The sequence below is a fragment of the Pogona vitticeps genome, chromosome 7, assembly GCF_051106095.1.
Source record: "Pogona vitticeps strain Pit_001003342236 chromosome 7, PviZW2.1, whole genome shotgun sequence".
NCBI lineage: Eukaryota > Metazoa > Chordata > Lepidosauria > Squamata > Agamidae > Pogona > Pogona vitticeps.
The window spans coordinates 9,812,357-9,831,559 of record NC_135789.1 but is presented as its reverse complement, the minus strand read 5'-3'; the positions used below and the strand labels follow the sequence as shown (position 1 = coordinate 9,831,559).

At 48.5% G+C, this 19,203-nt stretch overlaps 1 protein-coding gene across 6 annotated transcripts in view; it reads left to right on the top strand.

Moving 5' to 3' along the window:
• KCNAB2 (potassium voltage-gated channel subfamily A regulatory beta subunit 2) overlaps positions 1–19,203 on the top strand; it is a 92,370-nt gene that overhangs the window by 26,132 nt on the left and 47,035 nt on the right. For 2 of the 6 annotated variants that reach the window (XM_072977748.2, XM_020800021.3), the window contains exons 2-3: positions 11,482–11,600; positions 12,662–12,703. In XM_072977748.2, coding sequence (XP_072833849.1) covers positions 11,524–11,600; positions 12,662–12,703 — 119 coding nt within the window. In that variant the 5' untranslated portion in view covers positions 11,482–11,523. Of the gene's footprint in view, positions 1–1,880; positions 1,959–11,481; positions 11,601–12,661; positions 12,704–19,203 lie in introns of those variants that run through there. The other 4 variants (XM_072977751.2, XM_020800022.3, XM_072977749.2 and 1 more) reach the window with 3 other exon arrangements.

Genomic DNA, 19,203 nt, shown 5'->3' with positions numbered 1-19,203 from the left:
TTTTTCATGGTTGTTCAATTTCCCAACTGCCACAGCATCCTCCAGGAAGTGTAGCTTTTCTGGGGAAGCAGGAGGCTTCCCCCTTAAAAGGAGTGCAAGCAGACGGTGGCCCAAGATCTGTTGGTCTGGTTGTGCCCTGTCATTTCCATCATCTCCTCCATGTCTCGGGCTCCCGTTTTTTTTTTGTTATTTTTTTTGATGGGATTTTCAGGAGAAATGATGAGTCACCTTTTAAATAGGTCACAAGGTTCTCATCCCGAAATACCATTTGGGGATTTGGAATTAGAATTGGTTTGGAACCAATTTATTTCATTCTTTGTAGGCTTTCCCCCCCCCCTTAACGGTGTAGATCACAGGGCACAAAATGGGTTTCCAGATCCTCCCTCCCTCGAAGGTGCGCAGGTCTCCTCTACATTAATCTTTTTGTGGGGTTTCTGTGTTTGCGTTGTCGAGTCAATTCTGATGCTGACTCTTTCCAGGGTTTTCTAGCTAGAGATTGCTCAAAAGTGGTTTCACCTTTCCCTTTTTCGGGGGGGTGGTGGTGGTGCCCTGGGAGCACCGAGCAGCTTGCCCAAGGCCACCCAGGTTGTCTGTTCTCCCAGGAGGCAGGAGATGGGATCTCCCGGGGTGGAGGTGGGATCTGGCTAAACAGCCAGATACCTAACCACTGAGCTATCCAGCCAGCTTTTGTGGTCGCTGGCTGTAACACAAGAGTGCTTTCCCTGTTTGTCTGTCGTTTTTCCTACCAGTGCACTGGGAGGGAAGATTAGGAGGACAGTGAGATCCGGAGGAGGTCAAAACTCCCCTGGGATCTTCCACATTTGCCAACTGCTGATTAAGGCAAAACGGAGCAAAATCCAAGGTGGGCTGCACTGTCTTACGTAAGTGGTACCCGACCAACGTCTGGCTGCAAGGCATCCAGAAAGGCTGTGTTTCAGGGCTAAAACAAGGTGTGTGACAGGTATATGCCTTGGTTTAGGAGAGGCTGGAACTCCTGGAACACTTTCGAGAAGTGTGTGCCTCCAGCTTCCAGAAGCGGATGCTGAATAGCATTGGCTAATCTTTTAAGGTACCAGAGGCCTCTTGCTTGGTTCCAGGACATCCAGTTCGTCCGTAAAACAAGATGCATCTACCCTGTGCACCTTGTTTTAAGACGGAAGAGTGATGCACAGAAATCAGGGCTACCTTTTTTTCCCCTTCCCCCTGCTACGTCTGGCCGCTGCCCATGCTGCCAAATCTTGGTGACACTAGGCAAGGTTGCCCACCCTGGAGTGACACAGTCTGATGGTCTGAGATGGTATCCGTCGGCTTCGTCTATTGGGACATAGCTGTGTTAGGAGAAGTAGAGGACATTATTAGGATGCAGGTGATCCTTCTGTTTGCAGCATCACCAGGATCATAAGACTGCGGGGAGCTCCCATCTAGTCACTGCAGCCATTTTGGTACCTGGGGCTTCGCTGCTTTCCTCATCAAGCATGAGTCTTGTGCGACTAGCACATGGCAGGGAAAGGAGAAAGGAATGGGGATGAACACCTGGTCTGAGGATGTCACAGCCATATTTGTTCCACGATAAGCCCACCTGTGTTGTGTTTCCTTCTACCTGCAGAGGAAGAGCCAGAGGCGTGTGGGTTTGCACTAAGGGTGTGCTGCTGAGATTCCTTCTCCTTCAATTCCCAGAATTCTCCAAAAATTTCCAAGCAGAATCCTGGGAGCTTCATCCCACAAATGCATACCTGCAGACACCTTTGTTTCGCTCGCCTGGAAAAGGCCGAGGCCTCCTTCTGGGCCTCCATTTCCTGCCCCATACTTCCAGGCAGGAAGCTGCCCCGGTGCTTCCTGGGAGTGGTAGTTTGATGGTCTTTTAGGCTCTGCAGAGGGTGCTTCCTGAAGAATCACTACCTCCAGGAAGCATTGAAGCGAGAATCGGAGGTCTAGAAGACAACCTCGGTCTTTTCCGGGTGAGTGAAATAAAGGGGTTTCCAGGGATGTATTTGCCAGCTGGAATTCCAAGCATTCCACTTGGGGAATTGTTAGATAATTCTGGGAGTTCCTGTCCCAGAAACCCAAATGGCATGCTCTTAGGTTTTGTTTTTTTTTATCTTTCCAGCCGCAAATATCAACGGGCAGGTTTACATCCTTCCAGTGGCAAACGCTGGCACCCATTGCCCTGTCCTAGTTACAGCCCTCTTAAGACAGGCCAGTGATCTTCCTTGGCATGTGACAAATTTCTTCCATAAGCCTCCGTTTTTCTAACCTATTTTTTGACTGGATTTGAGATGATTTCCCAAAATGCCCATGGGGAGGAAGCAGGTCCCCCTCCTCCCCCCCCCCGACTCATTAAAATGCATGCTTCTCTAAATTCCCCCGTTTCTGCCAGATATTTTTGGCTCGCCTTGACATCCCACCATTTCTCAAGCCTGGAGAAAATGAATTAAGCGCGTACGCTCTGTGCATGCGAGAGGAATTTCTGCCTAGTGACATTTCGATTACACGACCAGCCCCTTTGCCGGAGGAGATGGGAGACTTCTGTCGGGTTACCGGCAGATAAACAACAGTTTTCTGCACCAGCCCTGCAAAGCGCAAAGCCGAAAGGGATGCCCAAAATTACGTTTGGGGCTGCGGGGCGAAGAAGGTGCCCCGATTATTCAGTGGCATTTCTGAGGCTGAAGCCAAAAGGTTTTCTCATGGTCTGCTAGACCAGAGTTGCATTCTGATCCATGAGTTGCGAGTTCAAATTCTGACTTGGCCAAGAACTTGGAAGCGAATCAGAGCCCTCGATAGACACTAAGGAGCTCTTCTCGGTGGAGAATCCGTACCCACCCGATAATATTTGCCCACTGCTTCCACGTAATGTGGGGAAGCTGCTTTTCACAGGGCGTTCTCTCTGTCTTAGATTTTGTGCATGATTTGGGATTTAGAGAGAGTTCCCGTCCATATCCTCCTGCTGCCAAATCTCCTGTGACTTAAAATGGTTGAAGGCAAGCAGAGGATGGGGGATCACGCAGAGGGGCGTTGAGCGGATCCTTCTGTGAGCAGGTGATCCCGCAGCATGAATGGATCCAAGACCCACTCTTTTCTCTGGCCGTTTTCTTGGGAACCCCTTAGCAGCCTAGGCTGTTCACAAGTTCACAGTGTCAGAAACAGACCCACAGCTTCTTTTCGCCCCCCCCCCACTTTTCTTCTGCTTCTTTCTGCTTTCCAAAAACTCTCTCTCTTGAGATGAAAACAAAGGGATTTAAAAAAAGGAAGCCAAGAAATCCACCAGAGCTGAAATCAGATGCGGAAGATGGGACAGAGGGAGGGCCCTTTGAGGGAAGTGATGGAGACGTCTGGAGGCACGGGGCAGAAATTGGACCATGCAATTTTTTTTGTTGTTCCGAATTCTGTGTGTTTAAAAGAAAAGGATGGGATACTGATTGAGGCTGAATCTGGAGCAGGAACTTGGCCTTCCCTCTTTGAGACCTCCTTGAGTTGGGGGTGGCTGGGTTTCTACCGGTCTCCCCTCCACTTCCCGGCTGTGTGGGGTGGCGTCCTCGCTGTAGCAGTGAAAGAGAAAGGCTTGTTCCACGTGCTCCTTGGGAAAGCATGGCTCCGTGGCAAAGGAGGTGCTGTGGGACCATAAAATCATAACATTCGAGGGTTCCCAAGGGTCATCTAGTCCAACCCCAGCCCAGTTGCTTTCACAGCCAGGGGTGGTGGCATTCCAGCCTCTCTCTCCCCCCCCCGGACTCTAACCATAGCACCACACTGCCTCTTCCTGCTCTTTTCCCAGTTACACCAGAGCAAGAGAGCCCCTACCCCACTTAAAAAGCATAACAAAACCCACCTACCAGTGGTGCCTCGCTTAACGAGGATAATCCGTTCCAGCGAAATCGCTGTAGAGCGAAATCCTCGTTAAGCGAAATAAAAATCCCATTGAAACACATTGAAAACCCGTTCAGTGCGTTCTAATGGGCTGAAAAACTCACTGTCCAGCGAAGATCCTCCATGGGGTGGCCATTTTCTGTGCCTGTAAAGTGAGGAATCCGTCCGAAAACACAGTGGGGAGCCATTTTACACAGCGGGTGGCCATTTTGAAGCCGCCGATCAGCTGTTTTAAAAACGTAATGCAAAGAATCGGTTCCCGAAGCAGGGAACCAATCATCGCAAAGTGGATTTTGCCTATTAAAACATCATTTTGCGATCGCAAAACTGTCATTGTATAGCGGTTTCGTCGTTTAACGAGGCAATCGTTAAGCGAGGCACCACTGTACTGCTTTTTTCCCCTCAGCCAGTGATTGACAGCTGCAAAGTCCCAGATTCGGTCCAAGGATCACGCCCAGGTGGGGGAACGCCAGCCTGGCAAAGTAGATCAGGTTATGCTTGGTGGAGCAGAGGTATGTCTCAGGCAACTGTCGCTTCCCTGCATCCTAGAGCCCACTCTGTGGTAGACTGCAGCTGGGCATGGAGGTTTTCCTGTGCCACTGTCCCCATGAAAAGCCCACCACAGATCCCCGCCCTCTTCCACCACCCACATTCCACCAACTTGGTGACTTTGGCTATGCAGACTGGGGGATGATGGGCTTTGTCTGGAAGATCTGAGCTGGGGAAAGGTTACTGTAAGCCAAGACTGAAGCTTACCCACACTCCTGTGGGTTGTTTTTTTTTTTCCATTACACCTCTTGTCCCAGCCATGCTCTCTCCTCACCTCTCTCAACCGTTGACCGAAAGACCTCAACGCAAGGAAACAGGAGTAGCCGGGCCGGATTTCTCTGGCAGAAGCTTTTAGCTTGATGAAACTGAAGCTGGCCTTCGTGGCCAGGAAATCAGGCTGGCAGGGGAAAACGCAAAGCTCCTGGGGAGAAGAGGGGAACTCTGCCCACTTCGGCATGCAGACCTAAGCGGGCGGGTGACGGAGACTCACACCCAGGTTGTGATGGGGAAAAAAGAGGCACCCTCGTTCAAGGAGAGAGGAAGCCCGCGGGACCTCCCTCCACCTATAGGGAAGGTTCGAATCGCAGGGAAGGAAACCCAGACTAGATGTTAGAAAGGAGGTCGTGATAGTAAGAACAGCTTGGTAATGGAATGGGTTAGCCTCTCCTTAAGTCAAGGGTAGACTGCCATCTCTTGGGGAGGCTTTGTCTGCAAATCTCCTGCATCTCCAGACGGTTAGACTGGATGAGCTCCCTTCTAACACTTTGTTGTTGTTGTTTAGTCGTTAAGTCATGTCCGACTCTTGGTGACCCCATGGACCAGAGCACGCCAGGCCCTCCTGTCTTCCACTGCCTCCCGGAGTTGGGTCAAATTCATGTTGGTCGCTTCGATGACACTGTCCAACCATCTCGTCCTCTGCCGTCCCCTTCTCCTCCTGCCTTCACACTTTCCCAACATCAGGGTCTTTTCCAGGGAGTTTTCTCTTCTTATGAGATGGCCAAAGTATTGGAGCCTCAGCTTCAGGATCTGTCCTTCCAGTGAGCACTCAAGGTTGATTTCCTTCAGAACGGATAGGTTTGTTCTCCTTGCAGTCCAGGGGACTCTCAAGATCCTCCTCCAGCACCACAGTTCAAAAGCATCAATTCTTCAGTGGTCAGCCTTCTTTATGGTCCAGCTCTCACTTCCAGATATCATTGCTGGAAAAACTTCTATCTTTACCCTTCTATAAACTCATTGGCTCATTCCGTGGCCACAGTTCTGTTGCTTAACATATGCTGGTGTAAATCGAGCAGTGTAGTAAATGTGCAGTCAAATTGCTGGAAGATAAGGAGGGGTGTCGTGGACAGAGTGGTGGGTTGGGACTCAAGAGACCTGGGTTCGAATTCCCGCTCAGCCATGGAAAATCTTGGGTGGGAACTGGTAGAACCACTCAAATCAATTGCGTTCCTTGAAAGCCCTTTTAGGTCATTGGATGTCAGATCTGACTTGGTGGCCCATCACACAAACACAGAGTTCTTCCCCACTACATGTCAGGACGGGCACTCAGTCACGAATACAACCCACTTGGGTTTAGATTGTTCACCTTATGTCAGCGTGCAGAAGTAATACAATTGTGTCCTGTGTATGCATTTATACCCAACCCTTCTACCCAAGAGCTGGCTGGATAGCTCAGTGGTTTAGGCATCTGGCTGTGGAGTCAGAGGTTGGGAGTTCGATTCCCCTCACTGGGAGAAGAGCCAACCTGGGGAGCTTTGGGCCAGCTGCACCATCCCAGGGCGCCCCTAGAGGAAGAGAAGGGTACAGCACTTCTAGGTCTTTTCTCCCTGGAAAACTCTGGAAAGGGTGGACATAAATCAGCAATGACTTGATGAGACATGATTATTATGAGATATAAAATCAGCACATTGGAATCAAAATAATAAATGTATATGCATTAGATGCATGATGATGGTGATTTCTCCCAAAAGGTGACTTTCAAAGTTATTAATCACAAATGTCAACAAAGTACCATCCATTACAATATGAAAACATGATCTCATTGTTAACTGTCCGTGCCGTGACCTTCCGTGACCATACGGGAATTTGAACCCGGGTCTCATGAGAAACGAGGTAAACCCTCTGCTGTCTCGTCCTGACGGCTGTGGATGAGAAACAGATTCTGTCCTATCCTCACCCAGCACAGACAAAGAGGAGTTTGCAAGGTATGATGCAAACTTGACCATATAGCCACCTTTTTGTGCAAATGTTGAGTAAACTGGACAGGTTGCGGAAAACTGGGATAATTGCTGTTCTGAGTTTTTCTCCTAACATTTTCTCCTTAGTTGGTGTTTTTTTTTTCCCTTCTGATTTGTAGTGGTGACTCAGGTTCATTAACCAAGATTCTTTCATTTATTTGATTTGTTTAATTTATATTGTGCCTTTCTCCCAGAATTCTGGGACCCAAGGCAGCAGACAATCGGACCGAAGCACAAGGAGCATTAGAAACGCAAGGGCTGAAATCCTGTGGTTTCGTCTAGTAAGTCACACTAGAGTAAGCTCATTGAGTCAGTGAGGATTTGGTGAGTCAACTCCTCTGTAAGTCCCCTTGAGTCATATGAGCCTACTCTAGTGGCACATTAGCATGCTAAGCAGCAGGATTTCAACCAATACATGACAAAATGTGAGAGCCAGTGAGCTGTAGTAGACAGTGCCTGATTAAGGGCTCTAGAGACCTGGGTTCAAATCCTCATTCGGTACTGGGTGATGGGAATTGTCAACCACTCTTTGAACATCTCACGTGCCATAAAAATTTGCAAGTGACCTGACCCCAGAGAACGACAGCAGACGTGGTAAATATTAAAATCTGTGATCGTTGCACTAGAATGCAATTTTGCAAAACCGTTCAGAAACATCTCAGTTGAAAAGAGCACGCAATTAAAAACACATAGGAGGGGGAAATGCCAGGATGTGATGGTTTGTATGTGCTGGACAGCAAGGTGTGGGGGAGCTCTGCTTCCAGTGGGAAGGAGTTCCACCGTCTAGAAGCAGCAATGGATCCAGTCAGAATAGGGATGGAAAGGAGCGGTTTGGTGAGCGGTTTGTTCCTCTGTGTGTTCTCATTTTCTCAGAGACAAGGGTTTTGTGTGGCTTTTTTTTTCCAGTCCTGTGGTGTCACCTTGAAGCCACCCAGTTTTGGCAGGGTTTCTCCTCCGGTTACCGAACACCCATCATCTGGACTCCAGTTCTCTGCCCTTGTTTTTACGGCTCCTCATTTAGAGGCAGAGGCTCCTGCTTGTCTCGGAAGGGGCTCCTCGGGAGCCAGGATGCAGGGATGAGAGCCTTCCTAAGGAATAGAAGGCCAAGTGATCAGGAGCAAGAGTGTCAATGTTGCCCTCTTTGGTCCTTGGACAAATCATTTACAAAAAAAAATAATAATACCACCACCACCCCCAAAACATCCTTAGAGTAAAATGTTTTGTTTCCTGTCTTCATAAACATTTGAGATCCCCTTTCCAGGATATTTCCAGGGCTCTAAAGCCGGACGACCACAAGATGTGAGGTCCAAAAGCCCAAAGATTTATTGATCCTCACTTTTTCTGCTAGGCCCAACGGAGGTTGGATCTTTGTGCCTGCCTACCTCTGATCTGTCTTTTCCCGTAATCTACCTCACAGGGTTGTTGCATCGATAGGATGGGTTGGTGGGACGGGGGGCCGCTTCTGGAAGACTGAGATGTCAAACGTAGTCCATGAATAAGGGCTGTTAAGGGCAAGGAGGGGTATCGCCGTACGCCGTCCTGGGAGCCCCATGTATATATGAGTAAAGTCGGGGTGCAGAGATCGTGATGAGACAAGAGAGGGGGAGTCAAGGAGGATACAGTGAGCACTCTTGCTTGCCAGAGATCCCAACTATTTTTCTTCTCTGTGTGGTGTGTGCACATCCCCTTGGATGCCATGAGGTCTAGAAACATGTCTTTAATTTAAAAAAAAAGGCTGAGAACAGGGGGGGGAAAGTTTAACAATGCAATTTGAACAAGCTCCTGAACGAGGAAGCTCAGAGAACTGAGAGTGTATTCCTCATAATGGGAAGTCTTTCTACATTTCCTACAGTGCATTGTTATTTGTAGTTCTTTAAATATAAATCAGGTCTTTTAAATCTGTCTTAACTTTTCAAACCCAGAGCCTTTTAAATATTCCTTAGGTTCAATTCTGTTTTAATGAGAACTTCTTAATTTATTGTGATTTATGAATCTATGTGTGTGTGTGGGGTGTTATTTATTTATTCCTCTATTCCGCCTTGTGTTCTTTTATTGCAAAAAAAGAGGCGAAATGTAAGTAAAGGTAAATAAAATAAATAAGTGGGAAACGCAACTTCATGAACTTGGAAGGGAAGTCAGAATCACAAATGGGGTTTTGAGGGATCGTCACGCAGACTATTTTAAGGAAATCGCCAGTAGGGATTTCGGCCCCTAAACCCCAACACTCGTGGGTCGCCGATCCACCTACACACCGCCTGGTGGTTGTCTTATAGGTGGGTTAAAGAAGTGAGTCAAGGCATATGGGGCTGACGGAAGCCCAGGTATTCTCTTTGTCTGCCACGAGGAGCGGACACCTTCAAGGAGGGTTATCCTCACTTTGTCATGCTGGGCCCTTCAGGATCAAGAGAGAGGGAAAGTAGATTAGAAGCAGGAAAACATGCAAGCAAAGAAAAACCCGACAGGTTCACAATGAAAATCCTATTGGGGGAGGAAATGAATCCATGTGCAATCATTCTCACCTAAGAGGGTTTTTTCCTGCACTGGCGTGGCTGTTGCACGGCTGATTGTGCCCTGGTCGTGAAATCCCAAAGGGAATGAGCCTCTGGTGTCATAATTTTTCCAGGCACCTTTCTTTTTCCCCAACCAGATTCAAGGCTTTGACGGCAACTCAGCATCTTTGATTTTTAAGGACCAGCTCTTCCAGAGCTGTGGACCCTACAGGTCCCAGGTTTTGAGAATCGTAGGGCACACCTGTGAAGGCGGAGGCTGTTAAGCCCGGGAAAGGTGGTGCCCCATAAAATCTGTCTGTTTCCAAATGCCCAAAAGATTCTTGGTGGTTTGTTGGATAATTTGGTGATGTTCCACTTTTTTAAAAAAAGGGAGATTTGTACAGAACAAGGTAGAGGCCTTGGGGGAGGGGGTTGGGGTAGGCTGCAAAAAAAAAAAAACCCAGTACATTTTGCAAAATCAGAAACAATTTTTTAAAAAGCACACCTGAAAAAAATATATTTCTCAGCTTGCTATATCCATAACCCATGTGCAAAACCAGAAATTTAAAAAAAAATCTTGGAGCTACAGAACTGGAAGGAACCTTAGGGATTATCAAGAGTCCAGTCCCTGTCAAGGAGGCAAGGTGGGGATTCAAACTCTCAACCGCTGGCCCTGCAGCCAGAGACCTACACCGCGGAGCTGTCCAGCAGTTCACGTGGTCTCCATTCGTGAAGATAGAAAACGTCTTTGGGAAGCAGAGATGTAAAATGATTGGAAATAAATAGCTTTTTAAACAAAGTTTTTGAACAAAGAGGAGACTAGGTTGGCGTAAAGAAAGAGGCAGATACAAGGGATTTAGCAGCTGTGCTGGATCAGCAGTACATAGTATTTAAGGGATTATAGCCCGTTCTAACCTGACCGTCCATTCACAGGTATGTCAATATCTTATGCAGCCCGAGAATTATGTGTTGTGGTGGCTGAGGTTGCCCTTCAGATATATGTCATAACTTTGGATGCCTTTTCTCAATCAAATCAGCAAGCTGTCTTCCTTGCAAGTAGAAAGCTAGCACCCCAGCAAGAAAGGTTTTGCACAGCCCTTGCTCAGAGGTGGTGTTTTACTGAGTGTAGGGAACTTTTAATGTCGTTGACCATTAAAAATAGCGATGATGAGTTTATAATCTGTGTTTCTCTGTCAATCAAATCAGCAAGCTGTCTTCCTTGCAAGTAGAAAGCTAACACCACAGCAAGAAAGATTTTGCACCGCCCTTGCTCAGAGGTGGTGTTTTACTGAGTGTAGGGAACTTTTAATGTCGTTGACCATTAAAAATAGCTATGAAGAGTTTATAATCTGTGTTTCTCTGTCAGGAGAGGTGCAGGAAGCAGAGGTTGCTCTTTTGAAGATTATTTTAGCTGAAGCAGCTGCAGATTTTGGAGTCATGTCCCGGTTCTTCTAGCAAAGAAGCACAGGCATCAAACCACATACGAGTCCGTCCCTCTGATGTTGGGCCTTCCTCTTTTCCTGCGGCTTTCCACCTTTCCCAGCAATTATTACCTTTTCCAGAGGACTCCTGCCTCTCAGGATGTACCCAAAGTAGGGCAGCCTCAGTTTCCCCCTTTTTGCCTGCAGAGATCATTCAGGCTGGATTAGATCTAGGTCTGTCAGTCCAGAGTATCTACAAATGTCCCCTCCACGGACCTACAGAAAGATTTTTTAAAAAAGCAGGTTCTAGATCAGATCAAGACCCTTGTAAAACAATTCTCCCGAGGTTCTTGTGCTGTGGAACATACCCTGAGAATGCAAAAACTCACCGGGAAAAGCGTTAATGCTGGGGAAAAAATGAAAGACAGGAGGAGGAGAGGAAGGCAGAACATGAGATGGTTTGACTCAATGAAGGAAGCCATGGACTTGATTTTTACAAGACCTAAGCAGACCCGTCCATGAGAGAACGTTTTTGGAGGTCATTCATTCGTGAGGTCAGCATAAGTTGGAAGCAGCTGAACCAACGCTTAACCCCAGAAGCATCGTATCATTTCTTGATCTTCTCCCAGTTAAGCCCATCTAACTCTCTCAACCGTTTCTGTGGGGGCTTGGTTTCGACCTCCTTTCTCAACTTTGTCGCCTCTCCCTTTGTAGGGCGAAGGGTCCGTAAGAAACATGCTTGAAAAAGGGGTTTCCGAATGCCAGTGAGAACCGGGATCGCTGAGCGAAATAACACCTCTTGGTGTGATCCCAACACTTGTGCTGAAAAACCTGGAAACTGTGGGGTTCAGAGTTGCAAGATTATAGGGGCACTAATGCGTTGGCTCATTCTTTCCTTCTCTGTCTCTCTCCCGTTGCCCGTAGTGAGCGTTGATCAAACCAAGCTGGACCCTGGAGGTTGGCTCCATGTATCCGGAATCGACCACGGACTCACCGGCTAGATTCTCAGGCAGGCAGACGGGCTCCCCAGGCATGATTTACAGGTGAGTTTGAAGCAGGTTTCCCCGCTACCCGAAGCAACAGCGGGGCCGCCTCTTAAGCCCTGTTTCTGCGGCAGCCCAAGGAGAACCTAGGGAGCGGTTTAGTCAATGTCTTGCATGCAAAAAAACCTGCTTCTGCTCCTGAGGCTGCCATGCACGATCCAGGATCCCTGATCCATGTGTACCCTCGCTCAGGGATTCACTGGGGTTTGTGATGCTGCATCTAGGCACACACCTCTCCGTCTGTTGGGCCTCCGTCATGTTCCCCCCAAAACCCGGAGACTTGACAGTTTGCACCGAACACACCTTGTCTGCCAGTGATGCTTTGGGTCCGATGACGCCACTCCGCCACCATTTTTTAAACCCATGTCCGTTTCCCCCGTGTCTGGATCCGGTTATGTATTTATGCAGCAGAACCCACGTTGACGACTTAATGGTAAATGAAACCCTAGTTTCCTGTTGAGATCATGCTTCAAAATAGGGGTTCGATCCCCAGGCAGCCCTCAAGTGCTTCTCAAGTCTACCGTGTCCTCCCTCTGCTGACTTTTCCTGCACCCCCTCCCCTCTGTCTTGTCCATCCTGTTATCTGTTTTTCCCCCCTTTCCTCTTCCCTCCCACTCGGCCACCATCATCCTCCCCAGTGATCACACTCCCTGATGGTCCACCTGCCAGTTGTAGAGGCCATAAAACTGAGTTTTGAACGCTGGCGGTGGGGCATTGGGTAGTATCGGAGGGATTGTAACAGCCCAGGGTCTTGAAACAAGCCATCATCACTTGGGTGTGTGTGTGTCTCCTGGGATACTTCATCAGATCTAGCGCGGCTCTAGCTGCTGAGAAGCTGGTTGAAATGCACTCTTTTCCCACTGGGTGGCGCTGCAGGGAAGACTTTTCGTTGCAGGCGCATCCTTGGTAAAGAAGCAATCTGAACTTTTACCGCCTGTCCAGAGACTTCAGACTCTCTGGCCGGTGTAATAAAGTCCTTTTGGGGTTTGGTTTGGTTTTTCATGTTTTAACCGAGATCTGTGGAACATGTCTTTCTTTCTCTCCCTTTCTGCTGCCGGAAGTGCTCGCTACGGGAGTCCCAAACGGCAGCTCCAGTTTTACAGGTAACTTGGTCCTTCTTGTCTTCTCCATGCGCCGTCCGCTTGCGTTCTCCCCCCCATGTGGGGCAGCTGAATGGGGAGCCCATGGCGGTTCACCTCCCCTTTTTCCTCGGCCTTGGCAATCTTCCTGGGTGAGCAAAAAAAAACCCCACAACAGATGCATCATTTCTCTCCTCCTCGCTTGACGCCATAGTTTCGGGAAGAAAACAGGCTTCCTGAACCCCTGCTGTTCTCCAGTTTCATTAAAAGCGTCGGAAATCAGCCAGGAAGACTTGGGTGGGTGCGTGGCAGAGTGGGAGACGATGAGCACACTCTTGCGTTGGTGAGATAAGTCACGAGCTGGAAGGTTTGCATCCATGGGAGGGGAGAGGGGTGATTTTTGACACCCTTCCTTAGTTCTCCAAGAGGGGATCGATCGATCTCCAGTTACTTTTCCGAAGTTACGAACATGACGACTTCTTCCCTAAATGTAAAAAAAGAAATTAAGCTTGTGCTTGTGTAACGTCTGAAAACATCTGGGTGACCCCTATATTGGACCATTAAAGCGCCATAAAAAGGGTGAGCTTTTGAATCCCACCAGCCCCTTCCTCAATCTGGGGGTTGCAGAACTAGGTGTTGGCGGGAAGGGGGAGGGAAATCGGCATTAAAATAGAAATGTCTGTAAATCATCCAATAAGACACAGGATCAGGAGAGGAAGCAAAATTCCAGGACAGAAAACGGCAGGTTTGACAAACGAGCCTTCACTCTGGTGGATACACGGCTCAGTTTAGCAGGAATGTAGGATCCGTTGACTTTCTCGCTCTAGACGAGGAGCTCGAATCCTGCAGCCCGTTATCCGTTGCATGACCACTAAAGGTGGATTCGTTCCAGAAAAGCTCATACAAAGTGAACTGATTTGCAGCTGTTCTGTTTTAAGGGCAGCCCCATTTCCGGCACAGAGAAACGGATCTGCTTCCTCCATACAGAATAGCAGCCGGTGGTTTAGAAGAGATTCATTCCCCCGTGATCTATCCAGACGATAGCACAGTTTCCCCCGTTATGTAGGTTAATGAGATTGTCAGTTTGCAAAGGAAAGGACAGACGTATGAAAGCAGCGACGCGCTGCTTTGGGAACTAAGCAGCGCTGCAACACCCGAAAGGAAACTGAAGTTGCAAGTGTAAAGCACTTCTGCTGCTGCTTTGTCCGTAATGCCTCATCAAGTATTAATGCGGGCAGCGCAAATAGCTTCTGGTTCTGTCTGCTCAGAATTTCCACTGAGTAAAACGAAGCTTGATTGCCAAGGAAATGAGCGTTTAGGACTTCTCGCCTTTGAGTTTTCAATCAAACAAGGATCCATCATTCCTCAGATTTCCTTGGTGTGTGTTAGCCCAGAAAGGTGGGCTTTTTTTGGTTTCCATGTTTATTCTGGGTTGTTTTTGATGTGTGGGTATATCGACGTTAGAGCTGGGGCAGATTGATTCTGCTTTAACAGCCCTCTCTGCATCCTGCATCATGCTGGGTTTTGTAGTTCAGAGAGGGAGCTCTCTGCTGTAATGAGAAATCTGTAGCAGAGAATTCTGAGCTTTTCATGAATCTCCAGATCCCAGTGTGCTGAAGGACGTGGCGCCGTGGCCATTAAATGGGCCAAGCCCTGCGAGGAAAGACTGAAAGAACTGGGCATTATTTAGCCTTGAGAAGAGAACACTAAGAGGAGATAGCATTTTTCAAATGCTTGAAAGGCTGTCATCCAGAGGAGGGGCAGGATCTGTTCTCGATCATCCCACAATGCAGGACACACAAGAATGGGCTCAAGTGACCGGAAGCCGGATTTCGGCTCCATATCAGGAAAAACTTCGTAACTGTTAGAGCAGTACAACAATGGAATCCAAGACCTGGTCAGTGCTCCAACGCTGGAGGCATTCAAGTGAAATTTAGACAACCACTTAACAGATATGCCTTGATTTGTATTCTTGCATTGAGCAGGGGGGTTGGACGCAGTGGCTTTTTAGACTCCTTCCAACTCACTTATTCAATGATTATTCTGTGATCCGGGCCAAAGGCAGAATATGATGCATTCCGTTCCAAGGGGGCAGGCACAGAATCACATAAACCACTGATATGAAGAGCTGAATAGCTACCCAAGAGTCATCTAGTCCAACCTCCTGCCCAAGGCAGGAAAGCCATCTTTTACTTTGAAAGCCACCGAAAATCTGATTATTTATGTTCTGCTTCTGTATCTTGTTGGCCCCCGATCCAGAAGGCAAGCGGTGAGGAACTTTCTCTGGAGGCTCTCTAGAGCTCCACGTTAAATCCGCCACTGATTCTATTCTGCATCTTTAATCTGCTGGCATTTGGAGGTAACCAGAAAAGGAAACTAGACAAAATAATGATGACTGCCCCATGATGGAGAAAATTAGAGGTGTGTTTGATTCCTAATGCTAAACACGGAAAACATGAATGCAGGCATCTGCTTTAATAGAGCATGAGACCAGTCTGTTTCGTCCCGCCTTGTCTGGGTGGTGCGATATCACTGATTTCACAGAATTATAGGCTTTAGTAGCCCTCCCTGGATGTGTCAGGAATTGGCCATCAGACTTTCCCCTAACCAAGGAGGAGTTCTACCCCTGAGCTGTGTGTCCTGTTCCCAAGTCTGAAGTTCTCGTTGCCGTTGTTTCTTTCCAGATAACTGGAGAGTTTCTCGATTTGTCCAGGCGTAAGACTGATCTATAAACTGCACAGCTGGAAGGGACCCTGTGGATCGTCGGGTCCAGATCCTGTAAAAGAGGCACGGTGGGGGATCGAACTCCCAACCTCTGGATTTGGGAGTTTTAGGACACTCTCCCCCACTTCCCAGGCCTAAAATAGGCTTGAGATGGGTCCAAAACATCAAGAGCTTTCCCCCGGAAGAGGCAGGAGGCTTTTGATGCTTTGAAAATGGGATGTTGGGAACCTCCGGGATGGATGCGGCCCCATACGCCCTGGAGGAATGGCACCCACCCGGAAACGTTTCAGAGCTGCCCCTGGGGAGCAGAGACAGGCTTCAGAATGGGCTCAAGTAAACTCTGTGCTTTTAAAAAAAAACCTACAACTGCCATAATCTGATCACCATGAGCTTCATAGTCCAGCAACGCATCCCTCAAATTTTCTATTCCTGCTGTCGTCCTTTCGTAGCCGCATCTCATTGCAGCAGCCCAGCGTTGAGTCCATATTAGCGTTGTCAGGGCATGGCATCAACCTCAAACATAGGGGTAGGGTGGGGGAGTTCTTGCTACCAACCTCCCCACCCCTGGCAGCTTCCCACACGCAGAGGGCGAAGGTACCTCGGCAGTGATGCGTTGGCAAAACCCGGACCAATTAGCTTTTCCCCAGAGCAAAACTGGGAGGTGGTCCAGACCCCGCTCATCGGAGAAAATGCATTAAAAGATGGAAACCCCGCCAGAGCATCACTTCCCCCGCCGTTATCACCAGCTCGCATGGAGGAGCCACTTAGCCTTGGTGCAGAGAGGGGGGGAAAAGTGGAATAAAAATTTCCCCATTAACGGAATCGCTGCTCAAGAAAGGAAAGGACCACCAGGGGGGGCTGGTTATGGGAGAATCTGGACCTGTAAGCCCCAAGCCAGAAAATACACCCAGGGATTTACGTGTTGTGTCATAAGAACGGGATAGCTCCTCTTCCCAGACATTCCTTCTCTTGGTGTTATTTTCTTTGCTTCCCCCCAATTCTCTTCCCGGGAGCCTGGCTTTTGAGGTGCTCGCTCTTCCCAGGCTCTGAAATAAAAATGCCACAGTGGCCTCTGCTCGAGGGGAATGTCTCTTATGCAAGGTTAGCCTAAGAAATTTCCCTGCCTGAGGCTGACCCAGGACATGCGCCCCCCCCCCCGTCTAAGGTAAAGCATCCAGTGCCCGAAGCCAGTCAAATGATTTTGATGGATGAGGTAGGAAAATCGGTCAAAACGTTCCCCATCTGCTGCGACAGACAAGCTCTCTATGGGTTTCACAAAAGATTCTTTGCCTGTCCTGTGTAGAGAGACCAGGACTGGAACCCATTACCTTCCATGGACAGAGCAGACTCTCCCCTTGTGAGCGATGGGTGCTTCTGATGAACTCTGACCGGATCTGTTCTTGAGTGCAGAACACGCAACAACGGGTTCAAGTTACAGGTAGCCAGATTTCAGCTGAATATCATGAAAAACTTCTTAACTGTTAGAGTAGTACGTCAATGGAGCCAATGATCTCAAGAGGCCTTCAAGAGAAAATTGGACAACCCTCAGTCAGATCTGCTTTAATTTGGAATCCTCCACTGAGCAAGTGGTTGGACTCCATGGCCTTAGAGGCCCTTTCCAGCTCCATCATTCTAGGATTCACGGAACTAAAGATCTCCCGATTCCACCAGGGTAGAAGCTGGACAGTGTCTTTTGAGACCAAACTGCTATAACTTTGCAGGAGAGACACCTTTGTGCTGTAAGGCAGCTTCTTAAGTTGGAGGGCGCTGGAACCTCTTTAGAAGTACCCTCATTGCTTCCGGCAGGTTTGAAATCTCCAAACCACGGTGCATCTGAATGGGACCGGAAGATCCTTGTACCTTAAACTCTGTAGAGCCTCTTTCATCAGCCCATAGAGGCAGCTCTCAGCTAGCTCAAATCTGACGTCTTTCAAAAGAAATCTCTATGCACTGTGAAATACACGCTGACACAATTCTCATCAGTGTGGGGTGTGTGTGTGTGTGTGTGTGTGTGTGTGTGTGTGTGTGTGTGTGTGTGAGCACTGTCACCAGTGGGATATAGTAGAGGTTGCCTTTCTGCGCCGAGTTTAACTCTGTACTCTGCACCGCAGTGAACTTCAACCCGTTGTGTAATGTGCCGTCACAAAGTCTTTGCCAACCAGATGATTTCCAGATGTTTTCAACTGCAACTCTCACGATTCGGGACCGCTTGCTAAGCCTGCTGGGAATTGTCGTCTGAAGCCTCTAAGGAGCCATCAGGCCAGGAAAAGCTGAAGGGGGGTGGTGGTTTTCCCTAATACTGGCCAGGATCCAGATCACCATTGATACGTGCACGGAGCTTCAAAAGCAGAAGCTGGTGCAGCAGCGTGACAAGTGGCTGGTCCCTCACCACCAGGCAACACGACCCATCCTGGTTTGCTTCCCTCCTTTGACCTCCTTATGCATAAATATTGGACAGGAGATGCTTAAAAAGGGACTGAGCTTTTGAAAACTGTATACAGATTTTGGAGAAGGATCATGCGTTAAAAGAAAAAAAAATTGGCCAGGTGTAAGGCTGTGGTTCTAGAAGGCAGACTGTTAGCAAGGCACGGTCAAGAGGGCAGATCCTGTCAAAAACAAAGATGTGAGGTCATCAGTTGACGGCAGAAGCCAGGCTGGGCTCCCTGGAGGTCCTCCCTTTGGCCTTTTTAGCGGGACCCCCTTTCTGCTGAGTTCCCTGATGGTAGGGAGGGGGGGATCTGATCTGGGTGAGAGCACTAATGTAACCCTCTTTAGGTTGGCCATACAGCTTTTGTGACATGGTAAGTACTGTCAAGTTGTTTCTGACTGATGGGGGCCTAGTAGGGTTTCTGACGGATGCGAAATATTCAGAGTGATAACGCACCAGCACCTTTAGTGCGTTTCCATTGGGATTTGAACTCAGATCTCCGAGGTCCTAAGTTGGCACTCTATCCACTACAGTACTCAGAAAAAGGATTTCCGGGGTCACTGAGATGTTCTAAGAGAGGGTTACCATTGCTCATTTCCTATCAATCGAGACCTGTCAGGCATCGGGAGAAGGTTTCTGTGGCAGTACGGAGATTGCAACCCAGGACACGTGAGCCTTAGGTCAACTCTCCATCTGCCATGCTACACCAGGCACCAGACCAGCAGGCTCTCGATGGCCTCTTTAATCTAGAAGCCGCATTTCAGCATGGCTAGGCATATGCCAAGAGTATACCATACTCTCCAGAGTGTGTTCTCAGTCCTGTGTTGGATCGCACTGAGAGAGGATCCATATTTGATCCCAAACTTTAAAGGAACTCTCCAAGGTGCTGAACCAATTTTTACCTCATTCACCACCATTGCAAAATGAGGAGTCATCACGATCCTCCACCATCCCAGTCTTTGAAGAGAGAAGGAAATTGCACCGCATTTCATGAGAAAGTAGGGTTGTTTTTTTCTAGAGGATCGGGAGAGTTTTCTCCGTTGGCAGCTTCAGTTTTGACTTAACAGCAAAAACATCCTTGGGTTGATCCAAAAGACGGGCTTCCCTTGGCTTCTTGATTTGTTGATGCCAAAAGGAGGCCTTCGTCCTGTCCTTGGCAAAGACCTCTCTAGACCATTCAGGCGGATCCATCAACCTGCCTCTTGGCCTCCCTCATCATCCTGACAACCTGCCGGGACTCCGAGAGAGGCACCTTCTCCCGACGCCTGGCAGGTCTCGGCTAATAGAAAATGAGCGATGGATGCCAATCCTGATATTCATCGGCTGCTTCTCCAAAGGCTTTTAGAGTCAGAGAAGTGCCTGAATAATTTAG